Source organism: Populus trichocarpa, chromosome 7, assembly GCF_000002775.5.
Source record: "Populus trichocarpa isolate Nisqually-1 chromosome 7, P.trichocarpa_v4.1, whole genome shotgun sequence".
NCBI classification, from domain to species: domain Eukaryota; kingdom Viridiplantae; phylum Streptophyta; class Magnoliopsida; order Malpighiales; family Salicaceae; genus Populus; species Populus trichocarpa.
In genome coordinates this window covers 366,577-390,775 of record NC_037291.2, presented here as the reverse complement: position 1 = coordinate 390,775, position 24,199 = coordinate 366,577, and the positions used below count along the sequence as shown (strand labels likewise).

General features: G+C 34.4%; 4 protein-coding genes across 7 annotated transcripts; 3 read left to right on the top strand and 1 right to left on the bottom strand.

Moving 5' to 3' along the window:
* Nucleotides 1–359: 359 nt before the first annotated feature.
* LOC18101246 (uncharacterized) lies at nt 360–4,252 on the top strand. Its single transcript, XM_006380765.3, has 10 exons — nt 360–524; nt 675–897; nt 995–1,155; nt 1,272–1,417; nt 1,809–1,871; nt 1,960–2,052; nt 2,641–2,802; nt 2,919–3,025; nt 3,455–3,621; nt 3,712–4,252. The coding sequence occupies exons 1-10, from the start codon at nt 425–427 to the stop codon at nt 3,975–3,977; spliced, it is 1,488 nt and encodes a 495-aa protein (XP_006380827.2). The 5' UTR covers nt 360–424; the 3' UTR covers nt 3,978–4,252.
* A 1,637-nt stretch (nt 4,253–5,889) lies between these two features.
* LOC18101247 (protein CYSTEINE-RICH TRANSMEMBRANE MODULE 13) lies at nt 5,890–6,921 on the top strand. The gene is made up of 3 exons (XM_024605266.2): nt 5,890–6,131; nt 6,217–6,358; nt 6,636–6,921. The coding sequence occupies exons 1-3, from the start codon at nt 6,080–6,082 to the stop codon at nt 6,679–6,681; spliced, it is 240 nt and encodes a 79-aa protein (XP_024461034.1). The 5' UTR covers nt 5,890–6,079; the 3' UTR covers nt 6,682–6,921.
* Nucleotides 6,922–11,531: 4,610 nt separating this feature from the next.
* LOC7465562 (probable amino-acid acetyltransferase NAGS1, chloroplastic) lies at nt 11,532–20,155 on the top strand. 4 transcript variants are annotated; one of them, XM_052454445.1, is made up of 11 exons: nt 11,532–12,153; nt 13,202–13,612; nt 13,730–13,817; nt 13,928–14,136; nt 14,235–14,386; nt 14,674–15,082; nt 16,192–16,289; nt 17,612–17,723; nt 17,884–18,043; nt 19,230–19,302; nt 19,777–20,155. In XM_052454445.1, exons 1-11 carry the CDS (start codon nt 11,830–11,832, stop codon nt 19,925–19,927), a joined length of 2,187 nt encoding a protein of 728 aa, XP_052310405.1. In that variant the 5' UTR covers nt 11,532–11,829; the 3' UTR covers nt 19,928–20,155. The 4 variants fall into 4 exon arrangements, with proteins under 4 accessions (XP_052310405.1, XP_024461201.2, XP_024461202.2 ...); XM_024605433.2 differs by lacking the exon at nt 13,202–13,612 and having other exon boundaries at nt 11,536–12,153; XM_006380767.3 differs by lacking the exon at nt 11,532–12,153 and having other exon boundaries at nt 13,130–13,612.
* Nucleotides 20,156–20,387: 232 nt separating this feature from the next.
* LOC7465563 (NADH dehydrogenase [ubiquinone] iron-sulfur protein 4, mitochondrial) lies at nt 20,388–23,787 on the bottom strand. Its single transcript, XM_002310857.4, has 5 exons — nt 23,465–23,787; nt 22,726–22,814; nt 21,926–22,055; nt 21,394–21,423; nt 20,388–20,690 (listed from the first exon to the last, which is right to left on the bottom strand). The coding sequence occupies exons 1-5, from the start codon at nt 23,633–23,635 to the stop codon at nt 20,631–20,633; spliced, it is 480 nt and encodes a 159-aa protein (XP_002310893.2). The 5' UTR covers nt 23,636–23,787; the 3' UTR covers nt 20,388–20,630.
* Between the last annotated feature and the right edge of the window lie 412 nt (nt 23,788–24,199).

The window sequence follows — 24,199 nt, the reverse complement described above, 5'->3', positions numbered from 1 at the left end:
TAAATTATTTCTTTTATAGCATGATTATCATTTTGATTTAATTTAAATTATTAAATTCAAATTAAATGATCATAATTTATTGTATCTATAAAAATAAAAATAATTTATTTTTTTGTCATTTTAATTTTCTTATCTAATTTAAGTTGTTGAATAAACGATATGCGGTTATATTTTCTTAAAAACATGAAAGAATCCCCAAATCCAATGAAATTAATCTCTTACCAAAACTATTATACCAATATTAGCCCGACTCTCCCTCTAACTACAAAAGAAAGAAGCCCATGTAGAATTCGGGTTTTACCGGAAAGCCCAACACTGTAACCGACTAGTCTCTCACAAAAAGTTAAATAACTGAAATAGCGAAAATACCCTCCTCACTGCTTTCTATTTTCCTGGCGCCTTTTCTCTGCAGAAGAAAGAAACCATGGGCACTGCAAAACCCTACCTTTCCATTCTCTCCCTTCTCCTCTTTTTCACCTTTTCAATATATTCCTCATCTGCCCTTCCACATCAACTCTCCTTAGGTGCTCTCCTCTATTTGATTCTTCTTCTTTTCTATTTTTATTAAATCACAAAGAATTTTGATATCTAGTGTTTCATTATTTAGTGAAAATTGGGTCCTGTTTGGTTAGTGTAATTAACAGCATTTTGGTTAATGATTTTGGGTTTTGCAGTTGTTGGTGAGGCCAGTAGTAGTAAAGTGCAAATTTCTCCAAGCTTGCAAGTTGTGAACTCTCCGGGGACAAAGCCGGGGACACGGGTGCTTTGCGAAAGAGTTGATGTCCATGGGTTTCCGAGGCTTAAAAATTTGAATAAGTTTTTTCATTCTTTGATGCTCAAAATTTCACCTTCTAATTCCACTCTTCGCAGACCCATTGTTGAGGTTTGTTTTCACAGGTGAGTTTTTTCGTCTCTGTTCGCAAATAGCAATGCTTTTGACTGATTTTACTATGGCAATGTTGAGTTGATAGCCATTGCTTCATTTTCCTTGCAGGAATGCGTCTCGTGCTATAGGGATGTGTCCGCAGGGCGAGTGGGAGAAGGTTGATAAGGGTGGTTCATGGGTTCGAGCCATGTCACCTTATGCCCACAAGTTCTTAGATATAAGGATGGCTGGTTCATCCTCGGAAACCCTTGAACTGTCAATTGAAGAAGGTTTCTTTTTCCATCTCGATTGTACCCTTTTTTTCAGGAGTAATGTGTCAAGTTTTTTGTACTTAGCAATTTGTTTTTTTTTCTTCTTTTTTTAACCCTGTTCTTTTGTTCTGCAGGGTTTTTCTTGTATCGTGTGATATTCTTAATCCTGGGAGTGGTTATGCTAAGCATCGCATCCTCTTTAAGCAAGTCTTTGGTATTTTACTACAGCAGTGCCATGGCAATTGGAATCATCCTTGTAATACTCGTGGTCCTTTTTCAGGTAATGTATTTTTCCTGCCTTCATTCTTGGATTTGTGAAGTAAGATTGTACCAGTTAGCCATCCTTTTTCCTTGTTTTTCTTAAAATTTGTTGACCTTTTCAATAAATGCTTGGAGTCGAAATCATGTTACTTGACTTCTAACAGATATAGTCAAAACTTACTATTTTTCCCTTTATATGCATTTCTTTGTGTTATTTGCCTCTTCTCTCTGGTTCAAATCGGTATCCTGATTAAAAGTGCACTCAAAATGAATTGGACTAAAAAGTATGAAACGTTCCAATTGGATCTCTTCCACCACATGATTTTCAGTATGGTTTTCTGAGTTCTGTGAGCCTGTTCTTCACATCATTGGTATCAGGTTATTAATGAAAGAATTGAATTTTTTGACAGGGAATGAAGCTTCTGCCGACAGGTCGAAAGAGCTCGCTTGCAATTTTTATATACTCATCACTTGTGTGTATCAACTTTCTCATCTCACTTTCAGATTTTTATTCACCATCGAAAGAAGGTTCATTTTTATTTTATCATCATTTTTGTTCAGGTTGGCTTGGGAACTTTTCTACTTCGCTACTTGCCAGGATTGTTGCATTCAATACTCATGGAGATGGGGATAAGCGAAGACATGTATTATCCTGTATGTAAGTTATAGGTATTGTGATATTGGGCTTGCATCTCTGTTCTAGAGAAGATTCTGGTTTTATGTTTCATTTTTATACTAGTTAACATTTAGGTGTGTGCATTTTTACTAGCAAGTCTGAAGCTGTAAACTTTGATACACAAAAAGCAGTTCTCCTCTGGATGCGAGTAGTAATGGTGTAGTTTTTTTGATGAAAAAAACATCTCTAGTAATCTATGCCTGCTTCAGATGAGTGCCTGTTAAGCCAATGTTGTATTAATAAATGTTATGCTTATTGTATATTTATCAGGCAAGGTTCACCTTGTCATTGCATTGAGTAGTTGAGAAAGATTCTAACATAGTTTAGTCATTTTTGCTCTCTATGATCTGGAGTAGGCTATTGGAGAATGTGTTGTACAATAGCGCTGCTGTACTTTTATCATGTAATGTGGATCTTTTTCTGTTTAACATCCGGGAAAGTTGATGCCATTAATCGCGGTCCTTCTTTTTACAATTTGGTGGATACTTTATATCGGCTGATGATTAGTGCTTAGTGAAGTGTAGCCTACCAAGCAGCTAAACAAGTCTTGCTTTATGAAACTGCAGTTGGCGATTTTTCTGCTGGCTTTTATTGCTTTTATTGGAGCATGGATGGGTTTCTGGGCTGTCCGCAGTTTTGTCTTGACAGAAGATGGATCCGTTGATATAAGCACATCTCATTTTGTTGCCTGGTCCATTCGTGTCTTGGCTGTTGTGTTAATTATCCAGGTACCTCTACATAGAAGATTTCAAGTTTTCATGTATGATGAAAGATCAATCTTTTGTCCATACATACACCTACGATATGAAGGTTTCTTACAGATTTGATTATTGTCATGTTTTAGAGTTCTCTGGATCCCTTGCTGGCAGCAGAAGCTTTAATATCTGGAATAATTGTCTCGTCAATACTAAGGAGAATTTTTAGATGGAGATTCCTGCGTCAAATGTACAAGTAAGTATTCCTTTTCCATTTTGGAATCCGGTCATGTTTTCGGTTACCAAGATAGATCTGCATCCAATAGGTTACGAGATAATGTCCATTAGAATTTTCTCTTTGCTCGTGTATTTGGAAGAAAAGTTTGGCCCAAGAGTAAATGATGAGGAACATGTAAGTATTGTGTTCTTGGCCACAAGGAAGAGATTCTTCTTATTTATGGTCATTGTGAAGATAGTTTTTATCTGCAAGGCATTCATCCACTTGCCCTGTTTTTGAACCATGAAGTTTTGATATTATATATTTGATACTTTCTGCAGTATCTTTCTTGATGTTTCATTATGATCCTGTGTATCCATTACAACTTTCTGATATCCATGCCTTGGATGAAAAATTCGTTTGCCTGTATTTTGCAACTGCAATGACATCTTTGGAATAAATCTGCAGGAAGTTGTTTAAATTAGCGAGAAACATAAATAGAGAATCACTTGTTCCTGATCTATCACCATTTGGAGGTTCTCGTGATAAATACACGGTTGAGAGGCCTGAAGGCTCAAAGTTCCTTTCTCCGCGGCCCAAACAATTCAACCTGGCTTCATGCAATTCTATGAAAGGTTTGCCTGTTGGCTTTAATCTGTGTCTAAACAATACAAGCTGTCCAACAGAGATGCTCTTTTACATATACCGTCTTGTCATTCCTCCAGGTTCAAGCAGGACATCACGTCATCAACTGTCAGATTCAGATGTCTACCCATCTACCTTCCATACCACTCCCGAGAGGAGGAAACTTTCAAAAGATTCATGGGAAAAATTTACCAGAGAGTCCACGCAAAAAGCTGTTAAAGAACTTGTTTCTTCCCCCGATTTCAGCAAATGGGCAGCTGCTAACGCAGAAAGAATCACTGTGACCCCAAACTCCACCACCAGTACTTCAAGGCAGCAGCGTCGCAAGTGGTTCCTTTGGTCTTGATGCTGCAAAATTTGGATTAGAAAAAAAAAACCCCACAATGAGCTTCAAAATGTTGACATCCCAAAATACGGGAGTGGCTCCAATTCTTGTAAATCGACGAGGTAAACATGTATGCATGGATTGTAACCAAATCTGGCAAGGGCAGAGTAGTTAGATTGTAAAAGTTATTTCACTTGAAAAACTCCGTTGAGGTTTCTCCTGTTTTTGAAGTAAATTTTTTGTACACGAATAGACGATAATAATGATAAATATGACATGAAAACTTTTTTGGTATAGTTTGGAAATGAATAATAAAAAAAATAATGTCTATTTTATATTTAGAAGAAACACTCTTATAAGTGTTAAATGTAAGGTCTTTTTCGGTAGTAAATTTGGTGAAAATTATGGCAGATGAGCTCTTTTAATGAGTTTTTTAGTATTAGTATAAGAATATTTATAATATTAGAAGATATTATTTGACACCTAATATGTATACTTAATATTAATTTGTTAATTATTCAGTTTTATTTAAAATATAACTGTTTCATTACCGATATAATATTAACCGTTATAATATATATATATACAACAAACATTAATAAATAGTTAAAAAAACAGTGTTTTCACACGTATTTATTTATTTGTTTCCATGTTAACGTGTTTCTTTACTTGCTTGGTAGTCAGTCAGACACCTATCCAGGAGCAGTTAATAATCTAGGGATGTGTGTAGCGTAGCACTACCATCTAGATAACTCTGGCAGGTAACTTGTATGCCGTGATTGTCGACTGGTATAGAGATACGAGTATTTCGAGTGTCTGTGGCGAAGAAAATGGGATGACAGAAAAGTCCTCCTTCATCCAGTATAAATCTACAATACATGATGCCTTTCCTTCGTTCATGGGTTTTCACCACTATTTAATTTAATTTATTTGAAGTCATTTTTATTATTAGTTTTGTTTTACAATAATATTATATGGGAGTTTGATTCAAATCTAAATTTAAATTTTTTTTTTTTAGAATTTAGATTGACTTGACGGATTTATACGATATCCAAGACTTAAACTGGTACGAGTTGAAGAAAAATATAGAAAAGAAAAATCCATGTTAAAATCTTTCTGAGTTGTTTTTATTTAAATTTATTTTTTAGAGTTACCCGAGTTTTTAGAATTTTTTTCTGACATTTTTTAATTATTTTAATGTATTAATTTTAAAAATATTATTTTAATAAATTTTAAAATAAAAAAATATTTTAGAAATAATTACTATTACAATCACAAATACCCATGCTCCCGACGATAAGACCACAGGGAGCTTTTAGGAATTTTACATTCTAGTACTTTAAGTTTGTCGTTTATTATATCCTTCAAGTTAAGATTTACGTGGGGGCTGTGTTATTAAACGACAAAACTACAAGCGAAAAACCGCAGACCCTTTGGATGCCGTGACAACGTTGAAAACTCGTGTATAGCAGCATCATTGTATTTGTACTAACTAGTCTATGAGATGGCAAAGCAAAGATCCTTTCTCCCTTCTTTGGATTCCATCTCCTCTCTCCTCTCCATTAAGCAAACACCCCGCGTTTGCCTCTCCACAGAGGATTGTCGGCTGATAGCATCTGCTGTAAAAGTTAAATTCGTATCATGATTTCTTAAATAATTTAATTATATTGTTTTTATGTCCATTTTAATTCTATAAAATCATTTAGAAAAGTAAATTGAATTTTAATATATTTGATATCTTATTATTTTAATAAATTAATTCTATAAAACCCATGGTATACTGTAAGGTTTTGTAATTCTTACACGGAACATAAGAATAATATTTTTGTAAAAGAAATGATATTTTATCTAATATTATTCTTGGAATATATAAAACACGTATTGGAAAACTAAATTAATTTTTTTTATTTTTTTTATATTTTTGAGTCTCTATTTAACACATCTCTTCAAAATACCAAAGTACGTTTCTTCTTTCAGAGGGAAAGATAGAAATTTCCTCTACGCTTCTCAGTTTTGCAAACCTCCTTTACAGATCTTTCTTTTATAAAACCCTTCCCTTCTCTTGGATCTTAATCTCTGTTTTCTATCAAAACCAACTTCTTATTCATAGAAAAGAAAAAAAAATGAGTTATTACAATCAGCATCAGACACCAGTTGGTGCTCCTCCACCACAAGGTATGTATTATGCATGTGGTGTGGCTTTTCTTGGTTCAATTAAGGAGCCTTGGAGATGGGTTTTTTATGATTTTTATTTTTGTAGGATATCCAAAGGATGCTTATCCACCACCTGGACACGCTGCTCAGGGGTATCCTCCACAAGGTTACCCTCCTCCTCAAGGGTATGCTCCACAGTATGGTGCTGCTCCTCCTCCTAAGAAACAAACTGGTCTCCTTGAAGGATGGTATGTATCTCTCTCTTTCTTCTCGATTAAAGAATCTGGTGACTTGTAATTGATCAGGTGTTTAGAAATTCTTGAGAGACTAGTCAAATCATTCATGCATCTTTTCTGGTTAGTGGAAAGATGTATTTATGTGTTATCTTTCGCTGATCATGATGTACCTGCAATTAAGTTTAATTAATATTGATTTATATATACTGGACAGTTTTACTAGTCTAGATTCTTGGAACAGAATATTACTAGTTTAATTCTTTGTTTAATCTGTTGGTTGCATGTGCAGCTTGGCAGCGCTCTGTTGCTGCTGCCTTTTGGATGCTTGCTTCTGATCAGGACTCAGGAGTGTGTTGTGATCATCTGTTCATTGATTCTTCTGGTTTAGGTCATAACGTATTGTGTATCAATTATAGTTTCAAGTTTCAGACTCGCTTGGAAGCTGGCTATTATATTTTATGACATGTATTTGGATGATTATACGTCAAGTAATTAACTATAACGTTGTAGTTTGTGATCTTCTGTTAAAGACACTCGTTATTTGATCTATCAGAAGAAGGACCGTCTTCATGTTATATATTAATTAATTTCGAATTATCATACGTATTCCCCTCCCTGAGCGCATGGTATATATTTGGATGATTACGTCCAGAAAGATATCATAAATCATGCTATTGATTTCGACTAGCTAGAATTATCGTAAGTATTCCCCTCCCTGAGCACATAGGTGAACTTCCTGTGAGTTCGTTTCCGTATGAAATTTATGACTGCCATGGTTCAAAGCTGATAAGGCTTACTAAAACCCTGCAAAGATTAATACGTTCTTTTTGAAATTGGTGGGATGAACTAGAAGGTTGAGAAAACAGGAAACGGGTAACATGAGTTTCCGTAAAACAATTCAGAAAAAAAATGAAGTCTTTTGAAGCTATGTTGTGGGCGTTTACAAGGATTAAAGATGGAAGAAGAAGATTCGAAATGGGTTATAAGTTAAAGAAGAGATAGTTTAGTTTATATATAATCTTGAATTTGCATGAGTGTGTCTATGTCAGGGGTAGAATGGTCAATATGATTTTCAAAAGATATAGAATGATAAAGAGCCTTTGTAAATGCTGCCTGCTTTGAGTTTCAAGGGTATGTATCGTTGATTGATGACAATAGTTGAATGATGACTAGATATTTATTTTGGTTTTAGCACTAAAAAATAAAATAAAATAACGTTATATAAAAAGTATTTTAGAAAGTAATACAGTTGAGAGAATCATTTACAACTCGTGAGTTGTAAGTGTTATATGCGACTTTAACAAATATTAAAAATAGACAGACACCATTTAAAATAAAAAAAGAGAGGAGGAGAAATAAGAAAAGAAAAAATGAAAAATAAACTCTGGAGACACATCGAAACTCCAATGATGACACTACCGATATTGTTAGAAAAATATCAACGAAACGAATTTAACGACACTGAGAAAGATTATGAATGATGACCAGAGTGGTCTACCCGAGCCATCCAAATATATCGAGGCTCATTTGTCTTTAGACAGCTCGCGTGTCACACTCCGTCACCATTTGTGACTTTCCTTGATGTTGTTGGATTTATTTCGTTGAGATCTTTCTAACGATACCGGTAATGTCATTATTGGAGTTTCGATGTGCCTCTAGAGTTTCTTTTTTTTTGTTTCTTTGTTTTCTCTCTCCTCCTCGTAATTTGTGAAAAAAGACGAGAGATAATAAAGTAAAAAAATAAAAAGATCCCGGAGGCGCATCGAAACTCCGGTGATGACACAATTGGTACCGCTGGAAAGATCTCGATGAGACGAATCCAGCGACATCAAGGAAGGTCACCAATGGTGACTGAAATATACCACACAAGCCTACTCCGGTCACCGTTTATGACCTTCATTGGTGTCGTTAGATTCGTCCCGTTGATATCTTTCCAACGATATCAGTAGTGTCATTATCGGAGTTACGATGTGTTTCTGTGGTCTTTTTTTTTCTTCCATTGTTTTTCTTTCTTTTCTCTCTCCTCTCCTTTTTATCTTGATTGTAAATTGTGTTAGCCTATTTTTAGCTCTTAAGAGAGTCGTAGATGACACCGCGATTCTTTGAACCATGCCAATTTTCTAAATATTTTTTTGTATCGTGTTATTTTATTCATTTTTTAAAGTGCGAAAGTGCAAAAATATTCTGTCTTTTCATGTTTTGTTCTCATGATTGAAGTCAAGTATACTAGAGTTGACTCATAGATAATGCACTAGGCTAAATAATGGCATTCAAGATGTGTTTGACTGGTTTAGGGTTAAGTCTTTTGAGGATAATAATGAACTTTCCACTCGAGGGGGCTACATAGTGGGCTTCATAGACACCCAAACCCAATTTAGAGATGAGGTCCATAGGCTTACTGGGTTAACAGGGATTCTAAAGAGTTAAGTCATTCTTCTCGGGTACAATAGAGCAATGGGCCATATAATTCTAAAGAGTTAAGTCTTTGTATGTGATCAACACAAATTTTACTCCTTGCAAGACATGTTAGGCCTCATTTCATATCTAGGGATGATGTGTGCTTTCTTTTCCCATTTGTGCTTACTTGTGGTGATTTTGTTGTGTTCTTTTATACCCAACCATGATTTATTGTTCTTTTAATTATCTAGTTGATTATATAACTAGATTCAATGATGAATAAAAAAAGTTAGACCGTTACAATAATAGGTTTTAGAGTTTTTTTAGAGAGAAAAAAGAGAGTATTTTTTTATGAATCTTTTAGTTTAAATACTAATTTAGGATTAATAAAAACTTTACATAAATTGAAGTTTTAACTATTTTATTTATTTTATTATTATTATTTGAGGGGGATTAACCTCTCATTTTCTCAATTATCTTGCAACTGCGTAATTTATCGTGAAAAAAGGATAAATATAATTCACTAAGTAATTAAGAACATTTGCAAATAGAAATAAAAAAATGGTAAATGATTAACTATAATCTAAAAGTTGTGATGAAAACACTGTTCACCATGCCACTGTTCACTTAGAAACAAATTACTATGGATTGCTATAATTGTTTTTTAATTACACCTTTATAGGCTTGAATTGATGACCAAGTAAAGCAAATTCATTGAAAAATGGCAAGATTAAAAAAAAGAGGATCAAAGTGAAAAAGATAGAGAAAACGAGTGACTGTTTTAAACTTGGGGTGAAAAGTTCACTTTGATCCTCAAACTTTCCAAATTATAAATATTTGATCCCTCAATATTTTACAAATTTAATTTTGTTCCAAAACTTTATTTTTTATCCTTAGTTTAAGAAAGGAGAGAGAAAGTGATCGAATTCTGGTGGTTGAAAGAAAAAGTCTCAGTTGACACCGATTTCGACTATAAAAAAATAATAATTTTGGCGTCAATAGATTTCATTTGATAAAGGAACTTTAGCTTATGTGTTTTTTTGCCCTTATCCTTGTTTAAGGTTGTAGATATTAGCTCAAAAGATTTTTTTTTTCAAATCAATTTTGGTTTTAAAGTTGATTTTTGGGTTGTTTAAGGTCATGAATAGGTTTTTCAAGGTGTATATGGTGTTTTTTGATAAAATGGATTTTTTGGGTGTAAAACACCCATAGCCTAACTTTTCGGCGACCTCTGATCGTCGGAATCCGAGCATAGCAGTCACCACAACACTTGCTATTTCTTTTGTCAAAAAATCTAGGAGCAGATGACCTGTCAATCTCCCTGTAAAAAAAAAAAAAAGCCCAGACACGTTGACCACTCGAGGCCCTTGTGGTTGATATTTTTTTTTCTTTTTTTAATTGTGTTTTTTTCCAAGTTGATCCTTCACAATTGGATCTTTATTGATTTTTCTTGCTTTTTTTTTCTAATTTCGTCCTTAATATTTTGTTGATTTTTAATCAATCCACATAATTTGTTTTATTTTGATATTTGTAGGTTTATCACGATCTCAAACAAATACTCTGATATTTAGCTGGTTTTTAATTTTATGAGTATCTATTTTAAATAAAAAATTATAATTTTTTTTGTTAAACTCGATTGAGTCTATGACCAGGATTACAAGTTTAATTGGTTAACTTTGATTTATTAGAAATTAAGCTTTATAATTTATTTTAATTGTATAAATAATTCTTGATTTGTTTAATTAAATACATTCATGAACTTTTCAATTAATGATTGATTTTTTTTTTGTGTCAAGAAACATGGAGAAAATGTTTTCATATTCATTTTTTTCTATTGAAAAAACAAAAAATCCATCCTGCGGCACTTGTGAATTACTATATATTCCAGTGATATCAGATATTCCATAGGTTAAAAAGGACATGCTTAGATGCCATGAGAATCTTATCATATAATTGAGCATAATTCCTTGGACTCCCAACTATAGAATAATCCCACTCTTACACATATGTATCTCCATCGTCATCCTATCCTCCCAATTGCATGTGTTGTTTCGTGACATGAAAGCTCTAGCTTGTAGAAGCATAATCCAGTGATCAATGGATTTATTCTCCCATTATTATTTAAGGAGTCACGAGACTAAGTTTTCTTTGTAAATACGCTATCACCAAGATGGGGATTATGACTAAAAAAACTAAAAAAAACTTAATTTTAATACACAAAAACCAGTATCAATGTATTCTAACAGTTAAAAAGACATGGAAGGGCCCAGAGTTGTGCTTGAACTTCACATTTGCGTCTTGTAGTCTCACAGTCCTTTTGATTTGTGGGAAAAAATCCAAACCAAATGGAGAGAGAATCAGTGGTGCCCGCTGTTTTAAATGGTCCATGTTCATCTTGTCTGATGAACTTTCCCCGGAATACGGCAAGATGCAAGCCAATTTACATGTATCTATATTTATGTACATGTTGCAGGTCCTCTGTTTCATGCCTCGTACGATGGAAGAGACCTTTTGACCTTTTTCTCTTGATAATTCAACCTGTAATCAAGTTCACGTTTGAAATTACTGTTCCAGGATAAAAACAATAAAAAAAATATAATGTATTTTAGAAGAACAGAAACTTATCTCAGATTATTATATTTCTATGTTTTTGTCCTTATATGTACAACTAAAAAGTGTTCCTGTCCTTCTTATCTGTTTTTATTTTTTATCGTGAGATATTATTCAGGACAACCTCTTTCTGTTATTTTTTTAAATTTTTGTAAGGTAAATTGAGATGATAATTAAGAACATTCAGACCAGAAACAAATAAGAAGTGCAAGACATGTGGTAGCTTCGAAGAAGAGGAGTCAAGTTTGAAAGACAAGTGTGGATCTGCTTCAGATTCCCATCTCACTAGTTAATTATGTCTTGTCCAAATTCTCATCTTTTCTCCGCCTCTCCTTTTTAACACAGCGCCTTTTAGCCGCGTCTCCTTGCTGATATAACAATCATCGAGGCCACCTCTCGATCGATCTCTCCTCTCTCCACATGGCCTTCAACCAATAAAGGGCAACCATAGCCACCTTCAAATCAAGCTTGCGGCCATGGCTTTTTGTACAAAATCATGGGGAACAGAGACTAGCTCCTCATGCCACTATGCATCAAGCCTCTCCAGTCATTATCAAGGGAACATGTTGTCCCATGGCTTGAAATTAAAGAGAAACGTCTTTGGAGTTGCGAGAGGCTGCAACTGCAAATGCATCAGTGGCACTGAAGCGCTTCACTATAGCATCACAGAATCTGAGAAGAAATTTGTTGAGATTCTCAGGGAAGCTCAGCCGTATATTTATTTGCACAGAGGCAGTACATTTGTTGTGATATTATCTGGGGAAGTGATCGATGGTCCTTTCCTGGACACCATCCTCAAGGTATCCCTTTAAACACCCCAGCTACTGTTCAATCTTTTTATAGCTAGTAATCTGCACCAGCCTACTTTCTAGCTAAAATCAACAGCTTTTGATTAGGTTATGAAGATGTTGGATATTTATTAGCGTTTGTGATTGATGGTGTGATAGTTTTTGGAAATTTTAAAAAATTATAGTTCTTTTTAATTAAAATTTCAAGAAAATTCTTTTAATGGGATATATACAAAACTATAATAATTAATATTTTTAAATTTATAATTAAAAAACTACGCGCTTGATTTATTGTTTTTTAAAATGTTTTTTATATTAAAATGTGTTAAAAATTATATTTTTTAAATTTTTAAAAATTAATTTTAAAAATAACACATCAAAATAATTTAAAAAAATATAAAAAATTTAATTTTTGAACTGGGCGTTATTAGAGCAAATGTCATCTCACTATGATGTTATTAACCCATTCAGTATTCGATTATTAGAGTTTTTTTTTTTTTAACTGTTGGGGTGATTATTTTTTAAATTATTTTTTATTTAAAAATATATTAAAATAATATTTTATTTTTTAAAAGTTATTTTTAAATTATCATATCAAAATAATTTAAAAATATTAAAAAATTTTAAATTTTAAATTTTTACGTAACAGCATTTGTGCTGGGCTTCCTATTAGTAGTCGGGCACCACCCCGCACGTGGCTAGCGTTGAAGGAAGAAGTTTGGGTCAACCAAAGGAAGCGGCGGCGGGGGGCAGTGGCATCAAATAAGAGTAAATTATAGATTAGTCCCTCTAGGTTTATAAAATAATTAAATAATCCCTCTACTCTTAAACATAAATAATTAGTCTCTAAATAATTAAATCTGTATGTAACCTAATCCTTTTCGTTTTTTTTAAGGATTTCTTTAGAATTAATTAATATTAAATTAAAATGGTTAACACTGGTAAAGTTATTTAAAATAAGGGACTATATAATTTGTTTTGCAAAACTAGAGGGATAATTTACTCAACATAATAATAAAAATAATTTTCGTCGTCCCCTTATTAACCCACCATTTTCAAGCTTCCATCTTCAAACATTAACGAAGGAAAATTAAAAATGTTCAGTCCTTATTCAAGTCACTGCATTTCTCTACAAAACCAGCACTTACAATTGTTATCTACAAAGCTTCTCCATGGCTTCGACAAAAATCTTCAGTTTCTTCAACCCCAGAAGAAAAATCGACAGTTTTCTTCTTTTATGAATTATAATTATAACGGGGGAGGCAGGACGAACTCAACGAGTCGGCGAAAGGTGTTTGGAGAGGCAGAGAGTGGAAGTATTGAAGAGGGTTATAATTCGGTAGAAGACAAGCAATTCGTCAAGTGGTTTCGTGAGGCATGGCCTTACTTGTGGGCTCATAGGGGTAGTACTTTTGTTGTTATTATTTCTGGTGAAACTGTTTCTAGTCCTTTCTTGGATTCCATTTTGAAGGCAAGTACTTTAAATATGTTTATGGAGTGTCTTGTTTTTTTCAAGTGTTTGTCAAGGAAAATGATGATTTAAGGTGGCTTTTATTTAATTAATGATCGGAAAATATCATGATTGCAGGATATAGCATTTTTACATCACCTGGGGATTAAGTTTGTGTTAGTCCCAGGAACTCATGTCCAAATTAACAACCTTTTGGCTGAGAGAGGTAACTCTTTTCATGTTTTTCACAGTTTGTGCTTCTCCATTCCTTGTAATTTTGATTAGGTAGCAGTTAGCTAACGGGATGCTTTTCAAAAAAAAAAAATAAAATTGTAGGGCATGAGCCTAAGCATGTTGGTCAGTACAGAATTACTGATTCTGAAGCTTTGGCGGCCTCAATGGAGGCTGCAGGGAAGATTCGTATGATGATAGAGGCCAAACTTTCTCCTGGACCTTCCATATGCAATATTCGTCGACATGGTGACAGTAGTCGTTGGCATGATGTGGGTGTCAGTGTTGCTAGTGGTAATTTTCTTGCAGCCAAGGTACTGTTTGAGTTATCTATAGAAGATGGTCAGTACCTTAAAATATTTGTGTACTCAAAATTGGTGTGATTGTCTGTTATGTTAATCTTTCCTTGCAGAGAAGAGGAGTTGTTGACGGGGTTGATTTTGGAGCAACCGGTGAAGTAAAGAAAGTAGATGTTACTCGTATGCGCGAAAGGCTTGATGGTGGTTGTATAGTTGTGTTAAGTAACTTGGGTTATTCCAGCTCTGGAGAAGTCTTAAATTGCAAGTATGCTGAAAATCTGTCTCTTTCTTATCTTGTGAATGGTTGAGTGACTGAATGGAAATAAGCACCAAATTATATGTACACTATGGCTCTTTTTCTTTACTGAAACCCAGCTCCTCTTCAGCCTACCGTTACAAGAAATAAAATGTTAGTATTATAATGGTTTTAGTTGGATGTGCAGATATATAGCTATTAAACATATAAAAAGGGATTTCTTTTGCTTCCTTTCTGCTACTACCATTGTCTTTGCTGAAAGTCTGATATGATGTTTTATGGTCATATAAATCCAGCACATACGAAGTTGCTACAGCTTGTGCCTTGGCTATTGGGGCAGACAAGCTTATTTGCGTCATAGATGGTCCAATTTTGGATGAGAGTGGACATCTTATTCGTTTCTTGACTCTGGAAGAAGCAGACATGTTGATTCGTAAGCGGGCTAAGCAAAGTGAGATAGCTGCTCATTATGTCAAAGCTGTTGGTGATGAAGATCTCACTTTTCTTGAACACAATGATTCTATTGGAATTCTTGCATCATCACTGAATGGAAAGGCTCTCAGTGGAAGGCACAGCGCAACCTTTCAAAATGGTGTTGGGTTTGACAATGGAAATGGACAAGGTTTTGCTATTGGAGGTGAAGAGCTACAAAGTCGATTAAATGGTTATCTTTCAGAATTGGCTGCTGCAGCTTTTGTTTGCAAAGTAAGTTCATGATTTTTTTTTTCTAATTTTTTTATAAATCATGATGCCCGTCCACATTTCATTTTTTTTTCACTACATTTGAATTCTTTATTTAATGAGAAATTTAAATTGATCCAAAATGCTAGCTCTCTGCAAGTCTATTTTATGGGACAGTCTTCTCTCCCTGCGACCTCCCTTTTCTCTCTAAATTGCCTTGGAGCTGATTTATGGATAGACATGTAGATGTTGCCCACAGTTTGGTTAGGGTAGCATACTGTTGTCTTAGAAAAGGGTGGATCTCTTGTGATCCTTTTGTGTGGCGTGTATAAATGGACTGAATAAAAACAATACATGTATGTAAAAAACCCACCCAAGTATCAACATCTAAAAATAACTCACAAAAAAGAGATTACACCATCTGTTTTCAATTGTATCATCTGTTATATAAAATTCTTGAAACATTTCTCCATTTCATGAAAAAGCATTTAGTGTTTTCCTTTCTTTTTCTCAGTCGGCATGGGAATCTTAAACTTCATTTTGCTATATAACGCAGAGGTAGATGATGATTTTGAATCAGATCCTATAGAGACAATTGGGAATCCCTTTCAAGTTTAGTGTCCCTTTACATCTGTGATCTCAATATGCATCAAGTACTGCTATACTTGGCTATATAATGAAGAGACTATCAAATTGTTGTTTGGCCTGGTTACATGAATGTTAAATTACATCACACATGTAATTCGAAATGCAACTTTTCTGTCAAAATGCACACAATGTAGTTCAGCCATTATGGTGTCATTAGTTATGATTTTGGTGTTACAAATGCTATGCAGTTTCAAGAATTCTGGTTACCTTGGTTATGAGCAGCAGGTGCCATAACTTGCATGCTTATAACATGTTATCATATTATAAGACGTGGGAATAATTTAAATCTTCTAGTATACTTGAGATTTTTATCAATACCATCATTATCCTTAAATACCTCAGTATGATGTCTGAAATTTCTTTAATTAATGCTTCTCAGATCCCAAAAAATGGCTCACATAGTAGTAGTTGTTGGTTACTTCACACTTCAATTGCTCATATTGAAAACTATACCCTGCCAGTTATGATTTATACTTGATTTGCAGGGTGGTGTTCAAAGAGTACATCTTTTAGATGGCACAATTAGTGGAGTTCTGCTGCTAGAACTGTTTAAAAGAGATGGAATGGGGACAATGGTGGCTAGGTATGTGTTGTTTGCAATACTTTCTGATGAATTTTATCTTCAACAGTTACATTCAATGCCTAGTGCTGATTTGTTTATTGGTCACACTATTTTACACCAAGCATGCCCATAACTGATAAATGTGTTCTTGATGCACTCAACTTTTTAAAAATCCGAGGTTTCATTTTTACCCTCTTTATTGAAGCTTTTGATGTATTTTTTTGATGTTGCATCTTAGTAATTAAGAGCTGTTACTAGTATGCCCTATTACCAAAAATGTTAGTTTGCTTCCATTGGTGGTGTCTTTGTAGTGCCAACTGCCAAGGTTCATGGGCTCAGTGATTGAGTCTTAAGACTATTTATTTTGTTGAAATTGAATAACTAATCATAAAGACACCATTGAATTTAAAATTTTTAAAATAACCCTTGATTTTATCCTCCCAGCTTCAGTTTTGGAATAAAATCAACTGGAGGTGTTGAGTCCCAAGAAAAACAGAACAGAAAAAGGAAGAAAATAAATTGAGAGCAAAGTCTCTATTTGAAGTTTGGGTACCATTTTTGAAAATTGCTGAAGCTCAAGAAGACTTTCTCATTTTAGCATATTTGTATGTCGATAAAACTGGAATAGCCACTAAAGGCATCTAATTGGGATAAGAGAGAATCTCCAACTATGATTAGCTATATCGAGTATTCTATTGCCTTTAGTTGTACATTTCAAGGTTTATATTCACCCTTGGGCCTGAAACCCTTGTGACTTCCATCATCCTCATTTTCTTGTCCTGTATCAATCTGATTTCTTTGTTCTCAATTAAGATGATGAACTGCTGCTTATCCAATCACCAAAGTGCTGATAAATTGTGTTATTGTCTGTCTGATCCTGGAATAATAACTTAATTTATTATATACATTGTGTATCTAATATAGTAGTGTGTTTATTAACAATATTATTACTGAAACTGATGAACACAAATGGATTGATTATAGACTTTTATTATATGAGACAAGCTCAATCTGAGACTGTCAGTTTGTCATTCAGAACGAGCAATACATTCATTATCTAGCACAGTTGCGCAAAATAATTCTCACATGTCAGGATTCATATCTGGTTTTAGGTTAAGGTTTGGTTGCACATAGGTTCATATAAGCTAATAGATATCAAGTCTCAAACATTGGAATGAATGTTCTTTGGAAATTCTTATTTCAGCATCAAGGAATTTGAAACCAAACTCGTGTAGCTGAAATTGTTATGATGACATGCTAATTTATTCTCTAATGCTTATTTGAACATGTCTGCCACCCCATCCATCGACTTGTGCACTAATGTTTTTCTTCTTTGCTCTTAGTGATCTTTATGAAGGAACTAGGATGGCTAGAGTGACAGATCTTGCAGGAATCAGACAAATTATACAACCTTTAGAAGAATCTGGCACATTGGTTCGGAGGACTGATGAAGAGGTTGGCTCTTGCTCCTTTAGATTTTCGTCCATAACTCTGTCCATGATGGTGCACTTATTAATGCAAAATAGAAAGAAAAGTGGGCTGATCCTGCTGTTTGGTGTTATTATGTTGAACTTTGAATAAAACCTGAGTGTTTTCTCTTGTTTTGTGTTTATAGCTGCTTAAGGCATTGTATGCCTATGTTGTTGTGGAAAGAGAAGGTCAAATCATTGCTTGTGCTGCTCTTTTTCCTTTCTTTGAGGAAAAGTGTGGAGAGGTTGCTGCCATTGCAGTTTCTCCTGAATGCCGGGGACAAGGGCAGGGGGATAAATTACTTGGTATGTTATTGCTTCTGCTCAAGGTTTTCAAAATCAAGATATAAATTACTTGGCATGTTATTGCTTCTGCTCAAGGTTTTCAAAATCACAATCCTACATGAGATACATGATGGGATCATAGAATAGTATGATCCTACAGAAAATGGATTCAATCATCTAAATTTACTTAGATATGAATAGTATCTTACAAATATATCAAAACATATCAAGAAGATACATAGATTTAAAAAACTCACAAATCTAGCATAATGTGTGTTTATGCAAGAGTTGAATAAGGTCTTTTCCAATTATATATGTGACTCTTTTTTTCAATAATTAGTAGTAGCCTTTGATAAAAAATCAAATTAATTGCACAAGTATTATTCTGACACAAAGCTTTTAATTTCAAATATATCCAATTAGCAAAATTGGGTGCTCAATTTTTTTTAATACAAGCATTATTCTCAAACAAAGCTTTTAACATCAAAACAGGTGTTCAAATTATTTTATAATATAAATTGGTTACCATAAAATATATCCTAATTACCATTGGAAGGCCTATGTTATGCTTTTGTTGAGATTTAACTTTTCATGATTGGAAGACTTGATTTAATTTTCAACATCATGTTGGTTTTTCTGGAACCGGAGAGTTACATAGCCATTTGTTTCTTCATTGCTCAGTTGTGCGTGATAATTAGAGCAAGCTTATTTTCTATGGGAAGTGAGTTTTTGGTGATCCTAGGTAGGATATTGGATTGTTGCTGATATGCTTTGTTGGTTTTGGGAGGAAAGATTGCAGTTTATGGTTTTGTTCCGTCTCCACAGTCATTAATGTTTTAATGGACTGGAGTTTTGAAGTTCTTAAGAACCACTTGTCTGTCAAGACAGTTATTATGTGGTAGGATAGTGTTCCTAGCATCCTTGTGGTGTACCGCTTCAAGGTTTTTTGTGGAATACTTCCTAAACTGACACCCAACAAGACTGGAATGTTCTTATATTTTGAGTTCTGGCTGTTGTATTTCTTTTTTAATTTTGAAATTGTCCTGCTCCAATTTTTTCATATATGTTTTTCTCATCATGCGTTCTTATTTTTATCTAAAAGAAAAACTGTGGGGGAGACGTGATTAACATTTCCCTTCTATTTTTACGAAGCCATATGGCCTTTGGTACTAGTGGTAAATCATTCATTGTGGTCAAATATTTGCAGATTTCATTGAGAGGAGGGCCTCTTCCCTTGGTTTGGAAACACTTTTCCTGCTTACAACCCGTACCGCAGATTGGTATTTTTTTACATTCCACCCTCTAATGTGTTGCATGAGTGCTAGCTGGTATTAACAAAAAGGGGAAAAAAATTACTTGAAGCTTGTAGTAGCAACTTTGTATTAACATTTTGAGACGAGTCTCGATGTATTCTAGTTCAGATTCTTGTAGTGGAGCTAGTTGTTGAGGCCTTGTTGGCTGTTGCCTAGTTAAAGGTCACCCAATTTCATAGCTAAGAAGCCTAAGATAACTGTCACTTTGCATAATTGTTGGTTTTAATCTATTTTCTCTCTTAAAAAAGATAATTTTGTTTATAAACACCAGCTATGGATTATAACGACTAGTGTTTTGAGGGAAATGGAAAAGGGCAAAATGGTTTATGTCTAAGGTTGTCCAAATTTAAGATGCAGTAGTTACTTACTATTCAATCTACTTGAAGGTTTGGCTAGAGTCTCGTTTTCATAGAAATTAGTTCTTGGCATTTTGCTTTACAGGTTCAACAGACGCGGCTTCTCCGAGTGTTCCATTCAATTGATACCAGAGGAAAGAAGGAAGAAGATCAATCTATCTCGTAATTCTAAGTATTACACAAAGAAGTTGCTACCTGATACTAGTGGAATTAGTGTTAATAGAGCATTCAGTTAAGGTTTTACTGCAGCATGACAGGGTACGGCCGACCTCATCATAAACCGGTGAAGCCACTTCCGAATTTATCTGTTCTTATATCTTTCTTTTTTTGCCCTTAATTAGCTATAGTTCTGAGCATGGTATGTAACAGTTTAAGGCACATGGAAAACCTTAAATTGTATATCAGAATCTCACTAGTCTTGTACTTCATATATCTATGTAAAGTTCGTTTTTGTCCACCAGAAACTCCAATTGACCATCATGACATACACCTAAAGGCAAGTTAGATATTTTTCTGACATGTTTTTCCAAGAAATGTAACAAATTTTTGATATTGCAACAAAAAGTGCGACATCCATTTTTGATATTGCAGGGGGGAGGGCAGTTTATAATCTCATCCCCAAACACAACTCGAACAAATCATTTTCTCCAGTTTCATATTGAAGATGCATGCATGTTATCATAAACTATCAAAAGATCCAAGGAATGTAAACTATTATTAATTGTAATTGTCATTGACAAAGAAACCGGAAAAGAAAAAGGGATGTGAAGCAGCACCCTCAACTCATCCCGTTTATTACAAGATAAGTGTTCAGTAGGGATATATGATTTTCTCAGCATAGCTCACTGCCATCGTCAGAAAATGTTCATCCAATAGAACTGTAAACCATTTGAGCAACTTCAGGCTTATAAACCAGGAAACAAGACATGAAAAATAAATTTATTTGTCATCAGTCTTGGGATGCCCCTTGAATTTGAAGTTGTCTGCATATGCCTTAACCTGAAAGGAGAAGAAAAGTTCCGAGTGACCAGAATGAAGAATGTGCGGTTCACATCAAATGAAAGGCTTGCAGATGGCACTTGACACAGTTAAACATCAGCTAATGGTCAAAAGATCCTTTTAGCGCATGGAATTCCTATTTTCCAGATCACAAAACTTCATCCCCACCTCTATTGTTTGACAGCATCAATAGGATCTTAGACCACTGAGGGCAAGACTTGTCCCCATCACCTTGGTTGATACACATCTAGCAATAACTTGAACTTCCTATGAAACTGAATGTTACATAACTATGAATGGACTAGTTACTGCTAAATCCACACAAGCCACCACCACACAACCCTACTGCTAAACACTTAACAAATCATAAACATTCCCCATTTATGCACAGACAGAAGTGGTGAGAACTTTGGCATCCTACAATAGTTTCTTACGCCAGAGAGGGGCTAAGGATGGTTGAAACCAGTATGCAATTAGCAGTTCCACTAAGAGTATTGCATGGTTCAGGAAGGAGAATGCAAACCTAAGGCCACAGCAGATTGGAAACCACACAACCTTAAGATGATGTCTTATTCATGATCCTAGCCAAGACTATTGTCTTAACCTCAAAGTAATATCTACCCAGGTGGAACAACCTAGCTCAACAATACAGGCAACTTGATAGAAATGCCAGCAAAAAAATGAATTAAGGACAAGTTCAAACCTTCAATAGCGGTGTGTGGCGCTTTTTAACCTGAAAAACAAGTTTAAGAAAGCACATAAGATGCCAATGTTAGTTTGCAAAAGGGAGAGAGTTCATCAGATTATTATCACCAGATTCTTCATCTAAATATTGCTAGAGTTCAAAACCATACACAAATACCAATGCTGTCACCATACTACAAACTTAATAAAGTTTCAAAGTTAAAATGGGCAAGAGAAATACATTAATAGCCAGAAACCAAAAAGAACATAACTTTTAAGTGTTTAGGAGATGTATAGCATATTCCCTCCCATCCCCAGGAAAGTTTTATAAGAGAAAATCTCAATAACATGATGTAAATGGAACAATTAGAACTCATCTTTGTCCTCCATCCATCTAGCGTATCCTAAATACCCATAACATTTGTTCATGTAGCATTTGAAAACTTAAAATTGACACATTTAAGAAGATGCTTTCCAGTCTTATTGTTGGTTGGTTCATTTCAAGCTTTGTTGCTACTTTTTAGCAGGGATATAAAAGGATAAACACACACCACATACTCCCAACCATGACGCTCAGCAAATGCCTTTGCAGCTTCTTCACTGTCAAAACCGAGTGCAGAATCACCCACATGGGCATATGGATCCCCTGTAGATGTCCACCCCATCAATGGATTCTCCCACCTACAGAAAACGTAGTCAGATATAAATAAATTTTGATCATGTATTTTAAGCTCCAATCACCATTCATAAATTATTTGGGACCAGGGAATCTATGATCCCTCACTTCATTGAAAACTACACAAGATGAGAACATTTCAGGGTAATCTGATGAATTTTCAAGATATGTCAGCATATGAAAAATACTCTCTAATTCATGAAGTTTGCCGACAGTAAGGGAACCCCTCTCAAAATACTGAACATTAGCGATAGCATAGCAAGTAAAAAACGGGGCTTCATGTCATAGAAAATTAAGCCTCAGTGTGCTCCTCTTAACAGAATTAATTGGAGAAAGCAGATCCATGCAAATTTTCCAACTAGTTTGGAATTCAGGCTTAGTCAAGTTGGGATGGCTTAATCTCATAATTTTTGAGAAAAATTTATTCTTCTTCAACTAAGCATGGACATAAGAAAATTTGCCAGTATCTGCGATCACCATTGCAAAGAAATGTTTCAGACTATCTCAGCAAAAATAATCTAGGTCAATTACATTGCAATCTGCAAAGTGCAAACAGATACACTCAGCCACAAAAATCCATGTAAAAAAGCACATGCTCTTGTGAAAAATTGTAGACAAACAAAAAATGAAAAAAAAAAATCTCAGAAAGGGAAAACAGCAGATAGGAGCACATACTTTAGTGTTGACATAAAATTGATTTTCCACCTTCCAACTTTTCCAGATCCTTGTTGGGTTGAAGTTCTAGCAGGTGAGTAAATGACAACCTACCATGCATGACAAGGCTAAAAATCAAGTAGTAATAAGAGAAAAGTAAAAATGAAAGGAAAAAAAAGAGCATATAACACAGCTAAATACAGTGACCTTGCAGTGATAGATTTAATTAAGTTCCTGCTGATACATGCAAATCAAGTTACCAACTGGTTAATCACATATCCATTTCATATTACAAATGAGAAATTATTAGGTATAATAGGTGTTGTAATCCCCCATCTCACATAAACATGCGACCCACCATGAAAAATTATTCATGAGGCCCACCTTCATATGAGAGAAAGGAGTCCAACTCCCAGTATACTGAAATTATTAGGTGTACTAAGATTTGTACTCCACCATCTCACATAAACATCCAAAAAGGAGTACAACTCCCGGTATACCGAGCAATTCCTCGTTACAAACATACATTCAGTTAGCCCCCCCCCCCCCATTACTGATAAAATCCATGGATTGCAGCAGATATATTTCTTGAAATTACAATCGCCCCACAGAGTCATTTCCAGGTTTCTTAATACATTGTAAAAACGAAAAACGTAGAAAACCCTAAAGCATCAAACAAATTCAGCCACACCGAACCCAAAAGGAATAAAATCCAACACGAAAAACAATTTATGGATTTGTAAGAGAAAGAGGGCCGTACTCTCCTGCGAAGGTGGTCTTGGGGGATGCCAGAGACCATGCCGATCTCCCCAGCTTTGTACTCTACCAATGCATCGGAAGAAGCGGAGAACGGCCTCCTCCATAATGGGCCTATGCTGCTTGCTCGAAGGGCGCAACCATTTTTCCAGATTTTTGGCAGAGAACTCGACATCTTCAATGGAATCAGAGAGTTGTGTTGCCTTTTCCAGGTTCGATGGTGAAAACGTTGTTAAACGAGTGTAACTATGGACTTTTGTTTTTGTAAGATTGCAAACTAGTCCTTGTAGTTCAAGCTGATTGACAAAACGCCTCCCATCCTCTTAAGCCTTGTGTAATTTTTATTTCAGGATAATTAGCTCTAGTATGTTTTTATATGTTTGATTGTTATCAATTTATCTTTATATTTTAAATCATTATTCAATCTATAATTTTGATAGATTCCATTTAAAGGAATGAAAGTGCCAAAAACTTGAACTCAAGCAATATTTATTAAAAATATTTATATATTTTTTATTTATATTTAATTAGGTCATGTTTGTGTTTTCTCAAGGGTATTTTCATCAACTTAAATATAAATATTTGAAAAATAATATATTGGAGATTTATTCCATGTTTAGGGGAAAATTAAAAGTAACTAGATTTATAAAAATAAATTGAAGATTAGACATAAAATATATTAAAAAACGTTTACCTAATTCTCTAAATTTAAGGATATTTTAGAATAAAACAAAAAATA